At 41.6% G+C, this 23,886-nt stretch overlaps 1 protein-coding gene across 2 annotated transcripts in view; it reads right to left on the reverse strand.

The window, feature by feature from the left end:
• The window catches only part of LOC120784209 (raftlin-like), a 97,120-nt gene that overhangs the window by 23,851 nt on the left and 49,383 nt on the right, over positions 1-23,886 (reverse strand). Inside the window, exons 4-6 of one of the 2 annotated variants that reach the window (XM_040117798.1) lie at positions 22,224-22,332; positions 16,350-16,830; positions 8,575-8,778 (exon numbers count right to left, since the gene is read on the reverse strand). In XM_040117798.1, coding sequence (XP_039973732.1) covers positions 8,575-8,778; positions 16,350-16,830; positions 22,224-22,332 — 794 coding nt within the window. Of the gene's footprint in view, positions 1-8,574; positions 8,779-16,349; positions 16,834-22,223; positions 22,333-23,886 lie in introns of both variants that reach the window. The other variant, XM_040117796.1, reaches the window with a different exon arrangement.

Consider the following 23,886-nt stretch of genomic DNA (forward strand, 5'->3'; position numbering starts at 1 on the left):
CAGGCTCTTTTATTTTCCCTTCCCTAAAAACCCATTTAGGGCCCTTACACGCTCAATTGAAGACATCTCTCTGACATCTACTGGCTCCATCTCAAATACAGACATTGTCGTTGTTCACTTCCATCCCACTCCTGTGCCTTGTCTCTTCCTCTGGACCCCTCCCTCCCTCACCTCTTTCTTCCCCCAGTCCAATGCCCCACCGCCGTATTTCTCAGCCCCCGGCCCGCTTGCCGCATAATTGGAAAGAAGTCTTTTACGAAACTGTAAGACGCCGAGGCCCATGTAACAGAGATCACTCAGGTGAGATCTACACGGGGCTGTGTTGTTGCTCTGCGGGGGTAAGCCTGTCTCCGGTGATAATGCAGGCTGACGCTCAGCAGAGGAGAGAGAACGAGAGAGAACGCAGGAAGTGGAAGAGAAAGAGTTGGTTGCTGGGGGTGCTGAGTCCGTCAGGGGAATGCACCGGTTGCGTGCACAAATAAATATTATCTTGTGCCTATTGACTGGGAGCTGAGCTGAGCAGCCATCAGGCCGACTGAGAATAAGTTGTTTACATTTGCAAAAAAAACCCACCGTATGCCCCCGGTAAAATTGTTCTCCATCCCTCTGTGACTCACATACGCAAGGTCACAGGGCGAGGCATGCAAATGCAGTGGCACTAAAAGCAGGGAGTGACGGCGCTGGGACGGAAAGACGCAGAAGCAAATGGAGGGGGAGAGTCAGATATCTAGAGTGGCAGGGAGATGGCAAGCGACGCCGGGTGACATGCAGCGGTTGAAATCAGCACCCAAATGACAGAGGAGAGGATCACAAACCGACACGCAGAGACCGACGCACGGAGACTGACACTTGGAAGCCGTTTGGTCCTGATATTCGCGGCAAACCTGCTGTTATACATCGATTTCTAGCACACAGTGTTTTGAATGAGTAAACAGCCGAGAAAGTACACCGGATGTTGTTCCCAGGAAGCTGCCTGCAATGTCTGCATCACCTAGCCGGCTTCACAAATAGTTACTCTCCGGATACATGTTACAGGTTTACATCACCTCTAAGTTGTGACCCTCCGTAGAAAATAAGACTGGTACTTTGTTCATTCCTGTATTATGTTAATTAATAGATAGTACTGATGAAAGGGCCACAACAGTGGTTTCGCATGTTAGATTTTGGAATGTATTTTCCCCACGTTCCAGGCATCCATTGGTTTCCATTTATTTTTGTATGAAATTTAAGTAGAAAACTCTTGGAATTTGCTAGAGTTGCGTAATCCATGACAGTGAACATCAATCATTATGTTTTATCAAAGTTAAATTATTCTTGTGCAGTGCAGTACTTTCAAATAACTGAATTACCGTGCTGCGACAATATAATATCGACAAACATATATGCAGATTTGGTGTTCACTGTAATGGATTAGATGGCTCAGAAAGTTTCAAGCATCTACTAACTTCCGAATTGAATGGAAAGCAATAGCTGCTGGGAATAGTAGAAAAAATATATCCAAAAAACTAATATTGTTTGGCTGTGTCTGAAATCACTCCCTCGTTCACTCATTCACTACTCCCCACGTAATAAACCCTCAATAGATCGCTCAACAGTGAGGGCTAAATTGAGACGTCACGGACCTATTAATCATCATTTTGCGTCATCACTGACAAGTATAGAATCACACAGCAGTAATTCTCATACGCAAAATTAGGAACATTCATTTACTGCCACATTCAAAGTTGACTCTTTCCCACTTGGATTTATATCAAAGACATGGAATAAAATCTCCAAAACAATGTCATCAGCCATTTCTCGGCATTTGCCCGAGCCTAGCCTATATAGATGTAGGTGGGCAGTGGACAGGCAGGTCTATTCAAACCGCAAATAAAACGACAAACAGAAATCAGCTCAGTTTGCAGACTCCGTTATCTCACAGGCGGCTGAGGCGAGAGGCAGAGGTGATTCTTTCTGTGTCCTTAAATGTCCTCAGTCTATTCTGAGCCTCTGTAGTGGCATTATTTCTAATCTTGTATTGTTGCAATCTGTACAGTTCTAAGCTGCCGTGTTATTTTTAGTATCAAAAATAAAAATAAAAAGTAGTCCATGTATTTATCGTTAAAGTCAAAGTTCGTTGCAGCATGTTGAACATACGGCTCAATAGCAGAGAAGTGGATTTTGCTGGTGGAGTGGTTTCTATGAACATGTTCATGTTTTTTTGCTGCGACTCTGGTTCACCATTGGACTCCTTAGCAACTACTCTGAATCTAGTCAAGCTGACTATAGCGGCTGCCCTCTCCAGAGGAGCACACTACAAGAAGACAGAGCAGTAAACTAGATATTTATACAAATCAAAATGTCGTGGGTCGTGACTTTTAAAGTTTATGATATTATTTAATCAAATTGAATCACTTAAAAGATTCACAAAGCGGGATTTTTTTTTTTTTTTGCTCACAAGTGGGCTTGCAAGGATCGGAGCTGACCGCTGCCGAGCGCGAAAGTGACCCTGCCCCGGGTCATGTCTTCTGACATGATTTAAACATGCAGGCCAGGAACTGCCTCAGAAAGAGCTGGTGACAGGCTGCTGACAGCTTATCTATATTTCAAACAGAGCGAGTGGACATCCACAGAGAGGGACAGAGAGAGAAAGAGACGAGGGCGTCTGATGTGTGTGGATTGAATGTGGCCCCGTCCCAGTGGAGCCATATTGGCAGCTGCAGGTTGGTACCTGTGGGTTACTGGGCAGACTTCAGATGGTAGTGAAAGAGCAGTGGATGGACAGCATGGTGATTGGATACCAGGGGGGTGTTTGCAAATGTATAGTCCTATCGCTTTCTTCTGAATTCAAAGGATACAGGGGTGAAATCTCCAAGTGGGCATGAAGGATCGTGCATCTGCTTTATCTATACATATTTCGAAAATTATGAATTTTTAATCTTTATTAATATCAATTAATTTCCATTTTCCACTAAGTTACAGTTGATATTCTAATACTACATGAGCCCTGACATGCGAGAGGCCAGAGGAACCAGGAGGTAATAGGAAGAAATATAGATGAAGACAAATTTGCTTTCCTACAGCCATGGCAGACATTCATCCTCCATTCACCCTTACATTTTTAACATGGTAAAATTTCAATATACATATATTTTTGAGACTCAAGCTCGTGTGGGAAAAAACAAGTTCCAGAGGACGGTCTGTCAGCGTAAAACATAGTCAGTAGTTAACGGACTGCATGTAGCAGCCTCTCATTCACAACACTCTCAACCTGTGTTGTAACTGCCTCTCCTGCTGTGCTGTCGAAACCTATACACAGAACTGCTAGCACACAGAAACACATGCATGCGTCCCGTAGATGTGCTCATAGGTGTACACACACGTGCAGAGACATCACAGGGCCATGATTTCTAATTCCACCTCTCGTCAACTTTTGTCTCAGAGGAACGCTTGCAGATTGTTTCCCTACCCTGAATTTCTTCTCAGGGTAGAAAAAAAAAAAAAAAAAAATCCTTATTGGAATTTCATATTCCCTGTATCTGGCTCTCGCTCTCCCTGTTTTTCTCCCTCCATCGGCTTTGCCCAAAATTAGAAACCAGTGAAGGCTGACTTCATGCGTATGAATAGCTCAATGTCTCACAACCGGGCTACAAATCCTCATTGTGGGTCTGGAGATAGCTTAAGCTATACGAGTAACAAAGGCAAACACCCCTTCAACACCATTACTGTCATCCATTACTGTGTCTTTAGTAAACACACTCAACCCCCCACACTGCTCCCAACTGGGAGGCAGTATTAAACCATGTGCATTTTATGTGTATGCATGTGTTTGTAAATGGGTGTGTTTTTGTCATTGTAAATATATATGGATACTGTATATGTAGGCCTCTGTGTGTGTTTGTGCGTGTGTCTGTGTGTCTGTGTGTTTATTAATCTTTAACGTGAGTCTTATGGCAGCTGGGCCTGGGATCTGTAAATTAAATATCATCGTGTAATATCTGACCATGTGGCTCAGACGAGGTCTCCGCCTGCTGCAAACACCGCTGCCACACCAGACAAGACTTACACGGTCTGAGTGATCCGTCGTACGCACACCAATACACACATATACATGCGTATGCAAACAAGGCACCCTAATGCTTTCTCATCCAGCTTCACCATGGAAACCCACCTTTTGAAGGAGCATGGGGACACGGTGTGTTTTTGTGTGTGTTTGTGTGTAGGTGTGCATCCCTCTGGACCATGCCAAACGGCCGACTGTCAGAGACAAGAGAGAGGTAGCACATTTAGAAACGCAGAGTTGCGGACGGACTGCGGAAACGTGAACGGTGATGTGCAATCTGCAACAAAAGGGAAATAATCTGTGAACTCCCGGTCAACCATTAGCAATATTAACTACAACAACAACAGACTCTTATGGTTTCATGGATTTCAAACATTAATTTGCCATTTTGAAGTTCTAATTTTCGAGTACGTAATTTATCAGTTTCATGCTTCTTGCAACAATTTCAAGGGTTAAAAGTTTAAAAAAAAGGTTTAAAAAGCAAAAAAAAAAGAAATCATATCTATTATGCTAAGTAATCTTATTATAGTAAAAGGAGCGGTAAAGGTCACATGAATGTAAGCAGGATGACAGCATAATGATTATTGAGATGAAATCATACAGATGCAGCAAACAATTCAGGACCCTGAAGTGCTTTATAGGAAAGTTACATATTGATGCTTTTCTCTCAGAGCTTTCAACTTGATTATAAACTGTGTTACTATTTGGAAAATAGACTTCAAAGCTCAGAGCTGCATGGATAATTAATTTCAATCAATTACTGAATCATGGTCTCTGCATAACAATAGTGTGATTATGAATAATAGTCAATCTATGGTTTACTTTTAGTGGTAACTGCTGACTCACAGTACAACAGTGTTGTCATGGAAATACATCTTTATTGCATTTGGGACCGGATGACACATGGGAAATCTCTTGTATTTTCAATGATGCCAAATTGGAATTTATAATCTGTCTGAGATAACACAGCATTACAACTTCATAAAACTTTCCAATCAGGAAGGTTTGCAGGATTTTGAGCTGAGAATCTCTGGGTCAAACCGGGACCAGCTGATGTCTTGAGGCTAATGGGAATATCATTAGTTTTGCAAGTGTTTGGTCATAAATCAAAGTTCGGGACAAATTTAAATTTTGACCTGATGATGACCCTAGATGAAAAGTGAAGTGGTTATTAAATTTACTATAATTCCTCTGAAGGGCAACATGAATATTTGTACTGAATTTCATGACAACGCATCCATTGGTTGTTCAGAAATTACACTCAACACCATGGTAGTGCTACTGCAGAGGAAAAGTCAGGGGGTGAGCAAAGTCACTAAGATACATCCGCTCTGCACTCTGTATCTGCACCAAATTCTATGGCCATCCGTCCAGTTGTTGCTGAGATATTTCATTCTGGATCAAAGTGGTGGATCGACTGACCAAGCGACCGACTAACATTGCCATCGACAATAAAAAGCAGGCGAGCTCAGCAATGCTTCCTTTAAGTGATAAATAGAGTGAAAAAGATAATAGTTCAACAGTATAAGAGAAAAAAAAATAGGGCCCAATAAGGTCAGTCTTGGAAAAAAACACTATTACACTCATTAGACCACACATGTATCTGTCAGTGCACGACAAGCTGAAGCATTTCATTGTATCTGAAAACAAGGATGTCACTGTCACTACCATCTCCCATCCAACTGCTTGCATCTGTCTCTGTCGTCACATATCCTTTACTCTGCTGTTTTGCTGTCAGATATGTCCTTGATGTTCATAGGGTTGAGATGGTCTCCTGCATCGTGTTGAGCGTCTCATCATGAATTCAGAAACTTGTCTCAAAGAAGTTGCTAAATATGGAGAGGGCAGGAATGGATACTGATTCCAAGGCCCTGAGCTGCACGGCTGTTTGATGTAATTAGCTTCTAACAACAAACGCAGTGCCGCTTTGATTTCATACTGCCAGCTGCTCTCAAGAGACCAAAATCCACAAAGTACAGCATTCACCTCTGTAAAGTTGTCTGTTTTCGGAAGTGGTTGAGCTTAAGCAGTGTGCTGAATTCAGTCCTAAAAGTCGGTGAAGGGTCAGACAGTTTCATAATGCATTTGATCTGCTCTCTATCCTACCCAGTGATCTCACTGTTCAAGAGATGCATATCTTCGCAGTGCATGAAAAATGCAAAATATGTTAGAAGACCCTAATAGGCAGTAAAAAATTTAATCATAATAGTACCCTTCATTACTCCATTCTCAGGACATAAAATATGCAAGGAGGCACTAATTTGTTATCAGGTTAATTATCTGTGTTTCAGAGTTGCTGAGGCGTTCACTTTCCCAGATTAATGAATTATGACTCTTATTTACTCTGGTTTATTTCTCCAGTGTCATGAGTGAAGCACAGAGCCGCTGGGGTCTGATGGAAGAGGAAAACTCAAACAGGAAATAGTTTAAAAGAGGATGCCAAACAGCTCCTTGAACTCCAGCGTCTAAGGCATCCCCAGCAAACGAAAGAATCCTCATGTCAGCCACATGGCACACTGGTGAAATGGAGTCTATCCTTCTGTCTTTTGTAAAAGATGCAGTGGATTGGTTTCCCTTAACATTTCTTGCAATTTAGAGGTCTAATATCGCCAGTGGACGTGGCATATGAAGCCACTGTGGCTCACTTTGACCAAATTCTAATGTTGATTATACCACTATGGCTCTGAAGTTGCCTTCATCAAACCTCAAAGCAACTGCAATGAAACGATGCAGTTTTATGGGTGCGAATACCGAGTGGTAGGGCAATACTCTAAACATAGAGCCGTCTTTTTTTTAATACGATGGGGGGTCAACGTTTTGTGATCATGCAAACAGGCTCACAGTGACATGCAAATGTTGAGCAGGTATAATGTTTACCATGGTCACCATCTTAGTTCAGTGTGTTAGCTTGCTAACTAAAAACAAAGTACAGTTGAGGCTGATGGGAATGTCATTAGTGTTGCAGGTATTTTCTCATAAACCAAATTTCGTGGCAGTCCATCCATTTACTGTTGAGATATTTCCCCTCAAAACCGCATGTACAATCTCACTGTGGATCTACTAGACGGTATGGCACAAAACCAATCCATTTAGTTGTTGAGATATTTTACAAGATACGTGAATGCCTTGACCTCCTCGCGGTGCCGGAGGAAAAGTCAGGGAATCGCCAAAGTCATTAGTAGTTATCATCTGGGGACTGTGTATATCTGTGGGGAATTTCATGGCATTCAATTCAACAGTTGCTGAAATGTTTCAGTCTGGACCCATGTGGTGGACTGAGCAACTGTCAGACTGACATTGCCATCCCTAGAGCCATGGTGCTACGAGGGCTAAAAATACTGAAAGCTGCCTCAAGCGTTTCTTACCACTAGAGGAAGAAAGACAAAATAAATTCAATGAGAATGGCCCTGATATGTCATCATCTTATTATTTTGTTATGGCTAATGCAAAATCCAAATGGCTTCCTTAGCCACCGAGCCACACGAGCATCCCATTATTCAAGTTTTCTACCACCAAAGGAATTTACATCCAATAGCCACTTGTTTTCTGGATCTAGTTTGATCCATAAACACCTGAGAGAAATATCTGGGGGCTATGTTGGTGCTCAACCATTCACTTGTATACTTAGTTTATACTTTCACTTTTGTGACAGACAAATGGTGCATCCTTGGTTCATCTAAGCTTGCTTGTTTGAAGCAGCTGCCTACAATTTGCCGTGTGGTATTGGCAGGTGTTGTAAAATCCAATTTTAAAGTCTATGTCAACCAGAGGCTCAAAACAATTAGATAAAATAGATTAAAAGCTGTGTTAAGCTGCAGAGTCGGGTATTGATCCTTTGTGGGTCTGGCACTATGGGTGAACCCTCTCAAATAATTTGATTCAAAGGTAACATAAAAGGTATGTGTATCTAATGTGTGTTTGCTGTAAAAAAAAAAAAAAAAAAAAATCCTGCATTTCTCCACTTCCTGACACTGACAGAGGAAGTGTTATCACAATCATATGTAGGTGTTATTCAAATGTGTTCTGATTGTTTTTCTGGTGGAAAATGAATGCCAGCTAATGCATTATTAATTTCACAAAGGGCAAGGTGCATCATTACCTGCCACAGGCTTTTTATTTTATAAAGGCTGACCTGAATTTTGTATCTGCCCGATGCTGACAATTTCACTGGTAATTCTGTGATAGGAAAAAAGGCAATTTGGAAACCTTTTTGACTTTTAATAACTGTAACAGTCTGAGCTAGGACTGTACCTGCAGAAGAAAAATTCTGGAGAAACCAAGAAGGCAAGAACAAACGTTAAGGCTTTTGTAATATTTAAGGGAATAAAACTGTAATGTGTTATCTGTATTTTTTGTACATTACAAACCTCTCATTCTAATGTTTTTCGACTGTGTGTGAGATGTAACCTAAAAACAGCATGTGTGGATATTAAAAATGCAGTGAGATTTCCTCTTTATGATACACTTGGTCCCAAATCCTTCTCCTGGGAAACCCCTGAGTTCTGTAGTAACAGAGAGCCATGCTGGCTTACCGTTCACGTTGCCCAGGTGGAAGTATCCATCGACCAGTGAGGCTCCGTTGTTGAAGTGCTGGGTCATGTGATCCAACCAGTTGGCCTCCACGCCTTTGACACCCTCGTCACAGTTTTGAACCTGAAGCGGCACCTTGACAGTGTAGTACTTCACATGGCCCTCTCGAACGGGCGGATGGTTGTACAAAGCGAGCAGTTCCACCCCTTGAGGGACACAACAGAAAACAAAAATCTCGTCATTGATTTAACTCAGTAAGGGACAAGAGAGATAAATCTTTGGTGTAAGTCCCACTTTTTACTGCAGGATTATTGAACTACTGCTATACATTGGCCACAGTCCAAAGTGTAATTTGGCTCCGTCTGCAGGAGCACTTTAGTTCTCGTGAGCTGCCAGAAATTATACGAAATGTCCCGGTAAACGGTTTGATGAGAGACAGCAGACGTTTTGGTCCGACATATATTTCTTTTGCTGCAATGCAAACATCTATCTGCACTATTAAGTTGTTCTATGATGCAACTTAAATACAGCAAATACTCTTTAAGGACTTCTTACTTTTGGAGAACTTGCAGTACTTTCCTGTGACTTTTCAACACTAACCACACATCCACACTGTGAGCAACGCGGCAATAACCAATTGGAAGTACATTTATTTTCAATTAGATAAGCAACCAGGGAAACTCAGCCAATGTGTGGACAGTCAACAAGTTTATTGGCCAAAAAAAGTTGGCCACAGTGTTCGTGGTCATCAGCCGTCAACAGTAAATAACAATTTGTGTGCTTTCTTGTTTTTCCGACCAGTTTGATTTTCTTGCCTTCTGAAAAGCTGCACTACTGTAAGAGATGAAATTTCTCCATATAGAGATGGATGATATTAAAAAACAGCCCAGTAAAGAGGACGGTTTGCACGGGTCCTTGGAAACATTTCCAATTCCTAGAAAAATAGGGCAGCACTGACATAGAAATTAGTATACTAAAATTGGGTATACTCAAAGCAAAAATACACACAAAGTAGTAGAGACCTTCCAACCAATTTGACCCTGACTTGTCAGGTGTCTGGTTATGTCGTTAATTCTGATGTTTTCCTTAGATACCTTTGTATCAAAAAGTCCAGATATAGGACGTTTTAAAATTTGTTATTTTTGCAGTGGGCACGAAGTTTCTAAGCATCTTATTATGTGACTTCTAGGGCACTGGTAATCTTTATTTTCAGGCCTTTTTATAGAAGCAATCTCAGATGGATGTGCTGCATTCTACATCTGTTTTAAATTAAGTTCTCGTGTCTTGTGAGCCTATACAGGCAGGACAGATTTGTATGCAGGATACTACAATAAAACCTCCAGCATCCTTATTATATCATGAACAAAAGTTCTCACCTGGCAGGTATAAAAATAAACGAGAAATGAAAAAGTAATACAAGATGAGATTTGTGTTGCCCCAAGCTGGACTCACAAATATGCTGGAAATTTTTTCCAAGGATGCTGCATTTTTCAATTGGTTCATTTTCAACAACAGACGTAAAGTGAATCAAAAGCAGTTTGATCATATTCATGCTACAAGTCATTCTCAAATTCCTTTTTATGTTTTGCAGAAGTGATGTTACTGTGCTGATGCAGAACTTAAAAGGGACCATTTCATTGTCACCGAGTTAATAGTATAACCTTGAATAATGCATTAAAAGCTCTCCAGCTAACTGCTGTTTACATCAAGCAGAAATATACATAATGCAGTTGCCTCATGAGAGGGAAACAGGCTTGGAAATTTGCCTACAGTACGTATGTCACTTCTCCTAGGTTATATCATACTAAATCCAAGTGGAAAGAGTTGTATTTGTTGTAATGTGAGCGAGTGAAATATTTGCTCTGCTTGGCTGTGAAAAAAACACAAAACGTGAGATGTGAGCGAGGTTCAAATCAGGCAGAAAGCAATACAAATGGAGCCTGGTAACATTTTCCCCAGTCTTTCGAATGCAAATGTCGAACTGTCATTTCCCAAGTGAACCAGATGGATGAGCAGAATGTGCAGCACTGCCACCCACCCGTCCACCCACCCACCCGCACACATACACACACTTTGACGTGGGGTACTGGTGGTAGTGAGGGAGTCATGGCTCAGTCGCTTTGGTTCTTCCATCCGTCCATCCATCCGGCAGACACCCAGGAAGAATGAATCATTTATAACCATTTCCTGTCTGGCTCGTCTGACCGATGTGACAGCTGGCCACCAAATTCCCTAAATCTTGTCATTTGTCGCTCTTGAGAAAAGTCCAATCACAGCACAATATTCACATAGCCTCCCCTCATCCTGCCTGTGTTACCCATGTTACGATGAAGACAATATGGTAAACAAATCTTGGAAAACCAATTACAATGAAACGACTTCCCATTCAACATAGACTTGACTTGCCAAAACAACACATTTCCTCACTGTGAATGATTTTGTAGCTATTTGTATCATAGTAAATGGTTTACAGTTTACGTGAACAAGCCTGAGATGATGTATCACCAGAGGTTGTCCCATGAATCCTTTCTGTATCTCACTCTGTATCTGTGTCTGAGCTTCAGGTCATGAGGAAGACTGCTTTTGAAAAATTGTGTCATGTGTACTAACTGATTTAGAAATGCAGAAAAGGTTTGGGCTAGCGCTCCAAATTTCTGTAATGACGGTGTAATTAGATAAGTAACAGCATTAAACCATAGTTGACGCAGATTATTCCAGTTCTGCTGATGGGGCTTTTATAGACAGAGGTCAGATTTATAACAGCTTGACATAAAACAGCCACTAACAGGGAACATGCTTCCCAGCCTCTATCCTTCTCACAATATTAGCTGTTTTCTGTGTAATAGCTGAGAGTTTTCCATGCATTTTATTCCATTACAGTCTAATTATACTGTGATTACGGCACCAAGGCAAACTTTAAATCAGGCAGCGAGTAGGTAGCTAATTTTTCCAATCGTTGTTTGTCTGTAAACATCTCGTCAGCAGTACACTGTTCACTGGAGATATACTGCACAGAGGCCACAGAGGATTAAGTGCCTTGCCTAAGGGCAACTTCAGCAGGGAAAAGAAGGGGATGGGGCTACCAAGATATAAGATAAGAAAAGAAGACTGCCTTCCGATTCTGATATGTTTAGGCATAAAAAATCTGTCCAGCTGATGTCCCCCACACTGGGCTGTAAAATAATAGGAAACAAACTGGAGCCATTCTTCCATTTGGCATCCACAAGTATTTCAGAATTAATTTCGATTGAAATATGTCTCTTCATGTGCATTTTAAACGCACTGAAAAGCGCAAGTCAAAGCATTCAAAGCATCACTGAATTTCACTTGAATTTCAAAACGAACATGTTATTTTGTTTGGTGGATCAGTAATCATATCAGTATAAACGTGAATTTCCATGAGTGAGTGAGTGACTTAGTGAGTAATGAAGTTACACCATTGGTCGGCTGGCCCAGTGTTGGATTTTCCCCACTGGCTGTTGCTCTTTCAAAGTGAACTGCTGCAAACAGTTTATATTACATCAATAGGGGGTGTTTACAGGCACTGTTGCAAATTTAGGGCCTTTGTTGCTAGACTTGCCGACTTTTCACATCCTTTTGGCAACTTTTCTTCAGAAAAGCACCTAGCAACAAATTTATTAACGTTTCTGACAAACCTTAGCTACTTTCCATAGAAGATAGTCGCCCAGTCTTGCCCCACAAGTGAGAGGTTGGGCTTTCCCTCTGGAGGCACATGTCTCGATGCGTCTAATTCAATTGACCGCACGGCAGCTGACATAGACGTGAATCTAACTTTCTCTGTGACTGATCATTTTGTAAGAAAATCTCGCCCGGAATCACAGCACAGCCACTGTCTTTAACTTATGTGTATGGTGATTTTTTTCAGAGGACGTCGCGGTCATAAAAATCAGGATTTAAGCAGTGAAGAGCAGCAGCTTGGAAACGGCTTGGAAGAGACTGCTGGTTAACATGCAGTCTTAATGGGCTGCGTTACAGTCACTACTTCATACTTGTTCCGTTGTTTGACAACAGAAACAGAAAAACATGTAAATGAGAACAGCTTTATTGCTTTATGTATGAGAATAGCGTTATGTATTAAATTACTGTGTTTGTGAGAATGGAGATTATGAGAGAAAAATACAGATAAAGAGCAGACTAGCCACATACTAGGTTTTGACCAAGTCTTGTTACGTATATATGCATAATTTTACATCAGGTAGTTACTATAATAATGATTTGGTGAAACCGTTTATATGATGCTATTTTAGCAATAATTCTAATGTATCTCACCTGTACATGGTCACATAGTTTAGTAATTAATGTGACACAGCAGCGTTTGCGCTTCAATGTGTTTCAAGGATAAAACATGAGGCGCAGAACATCGAGTTATAACCGACTGGTCTTATGTGTGTAGAGGTCTGTATGGTTATACCACTGCCTGGTGTCGTTTTCGGGTGATTTAATTAAGGTAAACACAATGAACGGCCGTGCGTGATGCCACTGTGCTCCGGCACTTCTCAGAGGCTGCGGGGCTGTGTGCGTGTGCGCGTGCACGTGCAGTCTGCCTGGCTGGGTTGTACTAATCGCACACAGACGCACATACACGCACACATGTGGGACTTTCGGCATATAATCACATGCTCGTATGTATGTGCGCCTCGACCTCCTTTTCACCCCCCATAGTCACACATGCACCGAAGCGTGCATGTGTGAGTCCTTTGAACCTAATCACATTAATTCATTACATCAGCAGATGACTGCCAAAGCCTTTCAGAGTAAAGTCTGTGCAGCTAACCCGACCCTTGTTGTCACTGGCCGGCTAACGAGAAAATGAGCGCATGAGTGTCGTTAGGACGTTCAAAGCATGTTGCTTCAAAGGCTTATCTGATAGCGGCTCGGCTGGCCAAATGACAAGGTCAGCAGCACTAAACCTGGACTGATCTTAGCAGTGCGGCTTTCTAGCCTGACATTTCATCATTTCAATGTCTGTTTCTATAATCTGCGAAGCCGGACACTGATCCCGTCAGAGCAGAGATAACACTGATCTCAAGGATAAAGCCAAGAAGCTGAAAAGACTCCCCCTGCACATCGATTTTCAGACTGAATATTTCAGACTGATACGCATCAGGATTACACCTATAATAAAGGTCTTTACTAAATTTTATGTAGTTCGTTTAAAGCTCAGTATACGTGTTTGTAGCGATGGTAAACTCATATCATGACAACGGAACAGTTTTTAAATTTCAGTTTCATTACATCTCCTGCACAACGTCTACTCCCAACTTAATATCCTACAAAATACATTCAGATGTTACTGATTAGTATTACAGACGACCATACCAATGTCAATCATGCATCAGTAGTTTCAGTATACACGTTTCCTCCGTATGTCCATAAGATATAATCCAGCTGGCATTTCATTTCCTACAGGACATTTTTGCCCACGCCAATGAGTTGTATACGGAAGTAACTTTTATGAGACAGAGTTGTCTTATCCAGACATGCTTGTACAACTGTCAAAACCCTGCTATACACTTTCCATTTGCTCTACTACCAGAATCCCTTTTCCACAAACACTCCAAGCAGTTGAGACACCAAACTTAAGGGCTCTTGTGTCTATCCAGAGCTCCAGTCTCAGGGATGGTGTTCCTCTATCAACCGTAAGCTGCAGACTTGCACGGCGTTCACCTCGAGATGTGAGGATTAGCTGTGACAAGCCAGCAGTAGCCGAGACTCTTGGGCCTCCTCGGCAGACTGGGCGTTAGTAGAGAGGGACATGGGAGCTTGGCAGGCTCCCTTACCACTCCGGCTGGCTGCTACTCTGGCGCTGCTGGCATTGTTGAAGAGATTCCGGGGGGATGAAGGTGGGGAGAGCTGTGAAGCTGAGGGAGGTAGAGGACGAGGCAGTGGGGGATTATCTCACTGCAAGATGCACTGTAGGGAGGCCCAGATGGACCAGTGGGCTGCGGTCTGCTGTGATGCCAAGTATGTGTTACTGCACATACGTATACGTAAAGACACACGCAAAAAAAAAAAAAAGCACAAAGCATGCACAACAAAAGGGTACAATCATTTTGCAACACTGAGTATTAGGTGCTTTGAACCTAATGGCATTGCACACTGTACATATACACAAACACACAGACGTTAACACTCCCATTGGGACGTGTGTCTAATGTACAGTTTTCACATTGAACCGTAATGTATCACAAATAGGTTCTGTGAGAGGACGACAGACTGCAGTAGGGGGGGGTGATAGTGGTGGGTGTCTCCATCTGTTAATTCTAAATGTTCAAATAAAGCTGAAACTATAAATGTCTGTGCTAATTTCAACACCATTCCCGCAGAAAAGAGGGCTATCATGAATAACTCATAGAGGTGTAGCTACGTATGGCTCAATTTCTGGGAAGACATCAAGCGAGCGAGCCTTGAAATGTGCAGCTTCCAAAAAAAAAAACCCCTGACAAAACTGTTTTGGTGAATTTCACAGACTCCCTGCTTCATCAGCTAAGTGTGAGTGTGAATTTGTATGCATCGCAGCTATAAGATGATTCTTTTTGTGTAACGGATAGAGAGGATTATATCCCAAGGCAGCAAATTGTTGTGTAACATTGAGGCAATAGCAGGAAATGACACCTCCGCAGTTGCCAAGTGTTTCAAGAGGGATCTCTGGCACCACGCTTTTCTCTAGTTAAACAGCCCAGAGGTATGGCTACAAATGAAATCATAAAAAAACAAAGTCACTCAGATATGTAGACAGATACTGGCTAGAGATGAGAAGCTGTCAGTTTATCTCGCTGCAGCGACAGTTTACCGCATGTCCGCATGAGTGCGGGATTTAACCCCCAACCGCGTCAGCTGCTCTGAGACCAGCAGCTGATTGGGCGTTTACGGGTGTGAATGCGTACAAACATATGGCACAAAAAGGCATACACTTTCAGCTAATGTGTTTGACACCGGTACATGCTAAAGGAACATTTATTCGGTGTCTAGAAATGATGCAGGAACCTGTGCTCCGGCCTGAGTTTCATCAACATCGAGCAGTGAGTGGTGCAGCAGCAATAGCCTTTCACAGTTTGAAGCTTTGACCTTAAATTATACTGATTATCATTCCTCATTAGGCCTTTCTGTGTAATTTGTAGGGATAGCTGGATTTGTTTACTGTCAGGTCTCCTGTCATTTGGACTTATGAGTCTTGTCAAGTTTTAAAGTCTGAAATTTTGACCTTTAATTATAGGCAGCCCATTGGGCCAATTAGTACAGTTTTTCTTTTAAAAGGTTCAGTTCGTCCACTAACAAAAAACAAAAACATGTTTTGAGATATTTGCTGCTGAGATTTCTGGCTCCGTCCCAATACAATGGATACTAAGTCTTCAAAAATCCATTGACCTCACTGTGAACAGTTGGGTGACTGGGACTACAGAAAACACGTTCCCCATGAAAACTGCTGACAGCATGCTTTGTGGGTTAGCTGTAGGAGCTGGGGCACTCTTTCTGGAAAAGACCTGTTGCTCTTCTGTTGTATTGGGGTGGCAGACTGAACGATATATATCAAAACCGGAGCAAATAAAACAAGAACTATGAGCATGACATCTAGTGATAGGATCTGAATTATCAATTTTAGTAAACCAAAACAGTAATAAAAATGCTTCAGTTACTGTCTGCAAATACACAAATTCATTCTTTTGATCTACTGTCCTAATTTCGATGTCTTTTGCTTGACAAATCCTTTTCATCTTAGTTTGAGTTTATGATGGTAACCATGAGGACCACTCACCATCGCCTCTCCGCAGCCGGTATCTCGGCCTGTCCTTAGTCTCTGTGCCAATGTCTTTGTTGTTATTGTGACACGGTGAGTTCTCTGTCAGCTCCTCACTGTGCTCCAGATCTAGCTCCGATATAGGAGACGTCGCGGGCGAGACCTCATCCTGACTGCCCTCCACCCCGCTCCCTGAATGGTTCCCAGTGTTCTCACTTTGATTCTTCTCCCCACTCGGTGCTCCTTCCCCGGCCTCAAGTGAGGCTTCCTCTCTCCCCTCTTTGCCCACTTTGCCAGCTTCAGCTCCAGGTTCGGAGTGGTTTTTGGGGCTCGAGGGGTTCGAGGGGCTGCAGCTGCCCAAGGAGCCGAGCAATGAGCTAGGGCTTGAGTGCAGGGAAAGGGAGGGGGTGTCTGGTTCTCTGATCATGGTGCATGGGGCCCCATAGGGTTCCTGGACAAATCCCACAAACTTCACCCCTTGGTCAGCAGCATCCTGGATCTGCTGTTGGGAGCAAGAATGATATAGAAAAAAAAAAATTAAATGCTAGAATGATAATAACAAATGCTACTTTGCATCATCTGATGTTGATTTGATTAGAGCCAAAATGATTAGTGAGAAAATTGACAGAAAATAATTCACTTCAATTCATTTTATTATTCATATCATTTTTCTAGCAAAATTCCAATCCCAGTTACTGCTTTTCTTTTTCATATATGATAGTAAAGTAAATATCTTTGGGGTTTTACGCTATTGCTTGGACAACACAAACAATTTGAAGATGTCACCTTGTGCTCTTAGAAACTGTGACTGCCATTTTTTCACTTTTTTTTTTCTTTTTACATTTCACAGTCTAAACAATTAGTCCACTAAGTGATAGTGATAGGCAGACTAATCAATTTTAAAAATAATTGTTTGTGGCACCCTTAGATTCGATTGCATATACTGCTGGATATCTTGGATGGGAAGTTGCTGTTGCACTCAATCATTAGGGTTTAGAGCAACAGGAACCAAACTTTCAGAATTTATATAACATCAGTTATCTTAAAATGGAATTGTTGAGTCCTCTGCCACTGTTGGATCTTATTTTTTTCTCTGTTACTTTCTCTGTTCGTTCCCTCCCAGCAGCCGCTGCAATCACACAGTTGATGATTAGATTGGAGCGGCCACAACCCTAGTCAGGCTCAGGCCGCATCCCAAATCCAGGGCTCCGCTTTTTTTTCTCTGTTTTATTGTCTTCTGGCGTTTTATGTCAATATTGGGATTCTGCCACAGAGCAAGATTGAAACATTAACTGTCAGGGAATGTTAATGGTGCCATTCACCCACGCACACACACACACACACACACACACGCACACACACACGCATGCACACACAAGCCGAGGAGGCGCCCATCTCAATCTCGTGCCACAGTGAGGGAAGAGAATAAAAATCAAATCAAATTCCAGGTTATTCACTATGAAATTAAATTGGAAAACAGTCACATTGTTTCCAGTCATATTGTTTAATATCAGTGAACGCTCTCTGGATGCTTCCACATCATATTCTCCATACCAATATGTTTAAATGGAATTGCACAGATAAAAGAAAGCAACTGTTGTATCTCATTGAATGGTAATGCAGGAAGTCAGAGAGATAGAGATGAATGGCTTTGACTGTCTAATATTGGTGCAATTGATAGCACAGAAGATTGTAATGAAGGCTATCACGATTGAATTTATTTTCAGTACCATATTATTATTATTATTATTATTATTATTATTATATCCATTGTATGACAGAGTAGAACCATCCAGATTTTCTTTCTTTTTCCAACCATCTTGCCAACAGACCAGCATCATGTCAAATATCAAAATTACACAAACAACAAATATGGGTTTATATGGGATTCTAGTGCTGATATAATTAGTTGATTAATTAATTAGCTGAAAACCGAAAAAAATGGACGGTAATTTGAATAACTGTTCAGTCATTTAAGTCATTATTGACCAAACATTCCCCACATTTGCTGGTTATAGCTTCCTATATGTGAGGATTTTCTGCCTTTCCTTTGATTTGTATCATTGTAAATTGAATGTCCAAAGATACCAAATATATGCGAGGCTGAATTTTGAGGAAATGTGTATAAGTATTAAAGCTCCAGTATACTTGATCAGAGACTCCCTTTCCCCAACACCTCTCCGATGTCGGGACTGGGGGAGCTGTGTCCGTCAATTTCTCTAATTTTCCAAAACCAGCAACCCGACATTCACCCTCAGCTCACGCAGTGATTGGCCAGCTGTGTAAAGGTGAGAAAAGTAAGCAGGGTTTGAACTTCAATTTCAAGTTCTCTTTTTTTTGGGTTTGTGACAGAACTGCTCCTGTCTTTTTGTCGTGTAGACAATTGAGCGCGGCACTATAAATACTTTCCAGGAAAGACTGTGGATGTGCGCCATTATCCCCGTGATTAATGATTAATTTGAAATGTGGTTCACACGAAGGCATGCTGATGTTTAGCAGTTAATGTGCACCTAGTTGACCGTTTAAGTTTAGCATGCTAACATTTGCTAATCAGCAGTAAACAAACAGAGACTGATGGGAATGTCAGTAGTTTTGTGGGTATTTTTTGCAGGTACAAAATGATACAGAGTACATGTTTATATTTCTACTGTAAGACAGTGTGGAATAATCTAAGTTTTACTTATGTTAAACCTACTAGTTAAAGGGAATCTAAAGGGGAAAACTGGATGTTAAAGGGTTGACTGAAAATGACAATAATTTTCAGGCGCAGCCCTTCAAGTTTCGTGTTCCATATACACAACTGGGAATAACAGAATAAATGGAGGATAAAATCAAGAATTAGCATTCCTCTGAACTTCTCCATCTAAATGAACAAAGTTGCTCTGGCTCAGAAGGAACCACCTCGGGTCAAGAAAATGAGGTTTTGAGGTCAAAAAGGAAACTTTGCATCACATCATTTCCCTTCATTAACCAAAATGATGAAGAGCACAAACTTGATGAAAAATATTCTGGAAGCTGCTTCACTTATTCTGCCATCAGAATATCAACAGCCTGTGGTGAAAAACCCATTTCAATTTTAACTTGAGACCACATTTCCTATTTCCCCCGTAAGTTATTAAAGTGGCACCAGGAGAAGGTGTCTGAAGGTCAAGATGAAAACCCCGGAGAGAGAGATTAAGCAAGGCAGACAGAGAGAAGGAGGAGATGACAGAAGGAGAGGCAGAGGGATAACGACAGAGACAGTGGGGAAGATAAAGAAAAGAAAATGAGAGAAAAAAGGGGACAAAGAGAAAGAAAAACAGAACCCAAGCGAGAGGCTGAAGGGAATGGACTTCTCTGCTCGCTCCTCCACCACTCATCCATGTCCACTCTCCTTTTAATAGATTTCTAGCATGGCCTCCTCCTCCACCTCCTCCAGAAGGCCTGTAGCAGCTCAGTAGATTAAAATGATAACCAACAGTAATGAGGTCCTACAGGACTGCGGTTGCATGACTAATCGAAGGGCAAAATGTACAGAAAGGTTCGGGAGCGGGGCTTCAAAGGCTGACACAACGGTCGGTAATATACAGATTAGGCAGGGGGGTTGAATCATGATGACGCGGCATAACCAGCGCACAAGAGAGGAAGGTGTATTCAGATATTTCATCTGAAGAGCCATTTCAAACAGGCGCTCTACAGCAGTGCATTCATAACAGTAACACAGGCTACAGAGGCAATTCATTATCAGATCAGGGGGTGTGATTTCACATCTCTGGCTCCTGTTAGCTGCTTTCATCTCCTCTATGGAAAATATAGCATTGCTAAGTTATGTGGTTTGCTAATTAACATTGGCCTTGAGCCATTACAGAAATAAAGCTTTTAGTATATTACATATATACGCTCAGGTACTTGGAAGCACGGCACACGGACAATATCCTGTATTTTAAAATGTGAAATCATGAAAATATTTAATTCTTTATTAACCCAGAATTACACTGTTTCAAAATGTGAGGCCTGTGAGACAGATTTTGAGAATTATTAGGGATTTGAAAGAGGTTTTGGGATTATGGGACTGAAAATAACAACTGAATAATTAAATAAATAAATATAAAAACTTCACAGTTATATAAATGATCTAGCTTGGTCAACCTCAGGTGGAAAATGTTCATTTGCTCAAGTACTTAAGTACAGTTTCCAGGTACTTGTACGTCACTTTCATTTCCTGTAACTTTATACTTCTTCACGACATTTCAGAGGGGAACACTGTACTTTTTACTCAACTAAATTCATTTAGCTGCTGCAAGTTATTCTGAAGATTTTAAATGCAAAACCTATAATAAATTTGTAAAGTGTGATGCATGACATACATTACACCCAAAGATATACATGCATTCAATATCTGGATGTAGTTGTATTTGGATCAGTTACAACATTAAAATTCTGTTTAACATCTATGCATCAGTAATTGAACAGGCAATTCTTTGTAACGAGTATTTTACTTAATAATTTGCTGCTAACACGCCCGTACGTTTTCTCGCTACAGAATATTTTGACACTGCTACAGTACAACTTTCACTGTAATCAAGGATCTGAATTGGACGCCTTCATAGGTCCACTCGGTTCCTAATATCCAAGAGCCGACCCAGGACCTGAGGAAGGCCGGGTCCAAATGACATTTTGTATAATTAGGTCAGGTACGGTCCTGTTGTACTGCCCAGGGTCTGGTATCCCTGTGTTGATGTGTACTGTATAATACTCAAATGGACCCAAGTGGACCCGTTGATGACTCACAGTGAGTCATAATTATGGCAGGGGAAAATGTATTCCTCAGAGGCGATAGGGAGAGTGTGAAATGGGAAGCCCGGGTAACAATTACATGCGTTTCTGCTCAATAATTGGTGGCGCATTATGCTGCCGCCCTTGTGGTAGTTCTCTCTCTATTTGGGTCTGCCGAGTTGGCCACATTTTGGAATTGGTTCTAATTATTTCGGTCGGGTCTGACTGTCTCTCTCTTTTAAAAAAAAAAATTATTTTCCACAGGTCTGTTTGAGATCTGTTGATTTGATTGATGTAATTAATGTAATTAATGATAGAATGGCGCTAGTTAGACACAAATCTGACAAATTTGGGATTGAAATGCGGGATCTCTGGCATGACAGAGCAGTGATTTAGTTTTTAGCTAAAATTTATAGTCTGTTGGTTACTTTCGCTCCAGCAAATGAGAGCTTGAAATCCCAAGGGGAAACTGATCAGAAAATGTAGCAGTAGGAGCCTGTCAACGTGGCTCATAATCAAGGAGTAGCAACAAAATCAAAGTTGTAAAGTTACCAGTAATTTATACATGACATCTCCTGAAATATGCAGACTTTTTTATGATGTTTCAAAGTGGCAATTACGTAAAGAAATAATAAAAAAAATAGAAACATAAATCTCTTTATTGTCACTCCTCCAACATGGTGCACTTCACTGACAACTGTGCTCCAAGCATTCAGTGACAAGCTGCTATTAAAGGCCTTCAGCCTGACAGCAGTGTGCTAGCAGGCCTAGCCATGTGGTTGATTCACTAAAATGCAGTTGTAAACATAGAAATATTGTGTTCTCTGAACCTTCAGACAGGGTGACATGCTGAACAGAGCGATTTCAGTTTGCGAGCAGTTTAGAGTTTATATTCTCGACTGAGGCGATGGAGTCCTGAAAAACACATGCTCTTCTACTGTGTCTGCCTTGGACGTTCTGTTTTGATGTTAAAATGTGTATCTACCCATTTACTTGGAATAAAAAACCATTACAGTTTCTCTCGCATTCATCCCTCCCTATCTCTTCCCCCTTCCTTCTTCCCTGCGTCCCTCCTTCCAGCTGGGCACAAACACAAAAAAAACCCCCTTCAGCTTGGCATCTGTTAAGCAGCCCTACCTTCTTGACGTAGCCCTGGATGAGCTCCGGGGTGGGCACCTGCTCAGCAGACAGACACTCGTCCAGCTGTAGTTTGTACGGTGGGCAGACTGGCTGGCTCCTTTCCACCCTGCGGGCACGACAGCGGGGGAGAGAGGACAATGAGTTTCAGCCTTTCAGCCAGCCAGCCGGCCTGCTGGACAAACGCTCAGGATACATGAGGGTACCCATGCATTCACACACATTCGCAAACAGCTCAAAATGATAAAATTACAATCATAAAACATCCATAAACAGGGTGCCAGGGATCAAATCTATAATGCAAAAACAACCCCCTATCAACAAATTACACTGCATCATAGAAGCTTTGTTAATGTTATTGTTGCCCTGTGGGTGGTGGGAGAAAAATACAATAAAACACTTAAGTGAGACAAAGATCCACATGGATGAAAGCAAACACATGGGGAGCATGGAAAGGAGGAAATTCAACGCGAATATCGTCTTGCCCCCCCCTCGTCCTCTCCGTTGGGGCCACCAGTATTTTGAGCAGGGAGAATCTATTTATATGGTGTTGTATTTTCCTATTCCGTCCTCTGGAGGAAATCCCACAGCAAGCCCCGAGGAGACTGATGCCCCAGCTTCCATGTCCCTGCTTCTCATCCTGTTGACAAGGCGAGGAAGCCCCACACACCCTTTTCCTCAGTGCGTGTGTGTTTTTTTGCGCGAAGCTGTGTGTTCGCTCTGCGTGAGGTCTGACTTTACACGGACACCTGATGTGCGAGAGGATAAAAGATGCATGTGTGCATACTGGTGTGTGTGTTAAAGGTTGTTCTTGCAGCTTCCCAGTTCACACAAAGAGTGCACATGCATGTCCCTGCCTCTTGTGTGTATTTGTATGTGTTCCTTATACTTATCACAGTGATTGTTATGTCACTGGATGCAGATTGAGCAATTTATGTATAAACAGTGAACATTATTTGGGAAATTAGTAACAAAACATTTTCCTTTTTACAGTTTTTTCATACAGATTAAACAAAGAATATATATAATTTATTAATTAGTGAGCTTTAGATTTGCTGGTAGTCGGAATTTTTCCCCCTTTTCCAGTCTTTAAGCTAAGCTAACCAGCTGTTTGCTGCTGCTTTCATATCTGTATGCTATTTAGCATACAGATATGAAAGTCAATCTTATCATCCAGATCTCGGCAAGAAAGTGAATAAATGTGTTTCACAAAATGTCAAACTACTAAAGTCAAAAAAACTAACTTGTTTCACTGTATGAGAAATGTTAAAGTGACATTCCAGTTGCTCAATCTTGTTTGTTTTCTCTTAGCGTCTATTTCTTGAGCCTCACCTGTTTTTCCTTTCCTCATTGTCAAAAATAACCCTATATTTTTCTTTACACGTCATTTTACAGGAATCAGAATCACAGTTTGAAAATCATTGTATGATGTACTTTGATCTAAGGCCCAAGTCTTTCTTCACGGCACAAGCGACGGCCCTGACTCATAAAAAAAAACCCCCACAGTCACCACACTCCTAACTCTGGTGTCACGGACACTCGTCGCTTTGGGTATATCACTGTCACAGCACACAGCAGAGCAGAAACTGGGCCAACTGACTAGTTAAGTACGAACTTCACACCCTCTGCGAAACATTTCATTACGACGAGAAGGCGCTCGTTT

This window comes from Xiphias gladius, chromosome 22, assembly GCF_016859285.1.
Source record: "Xiphias gladius isolate SHS-SW01 ecotype Sanya breed wild chromosome 22, ASM1685928v1, whole genome shotgun sequence".
Taxonomy (NCBI): domain Eukaryota; kingdom Metazoa; phylum Chordata; class Actinopteri; order Istiophoriformes; family Xiphiidae; genus Xiphias; species Xiphias gladius.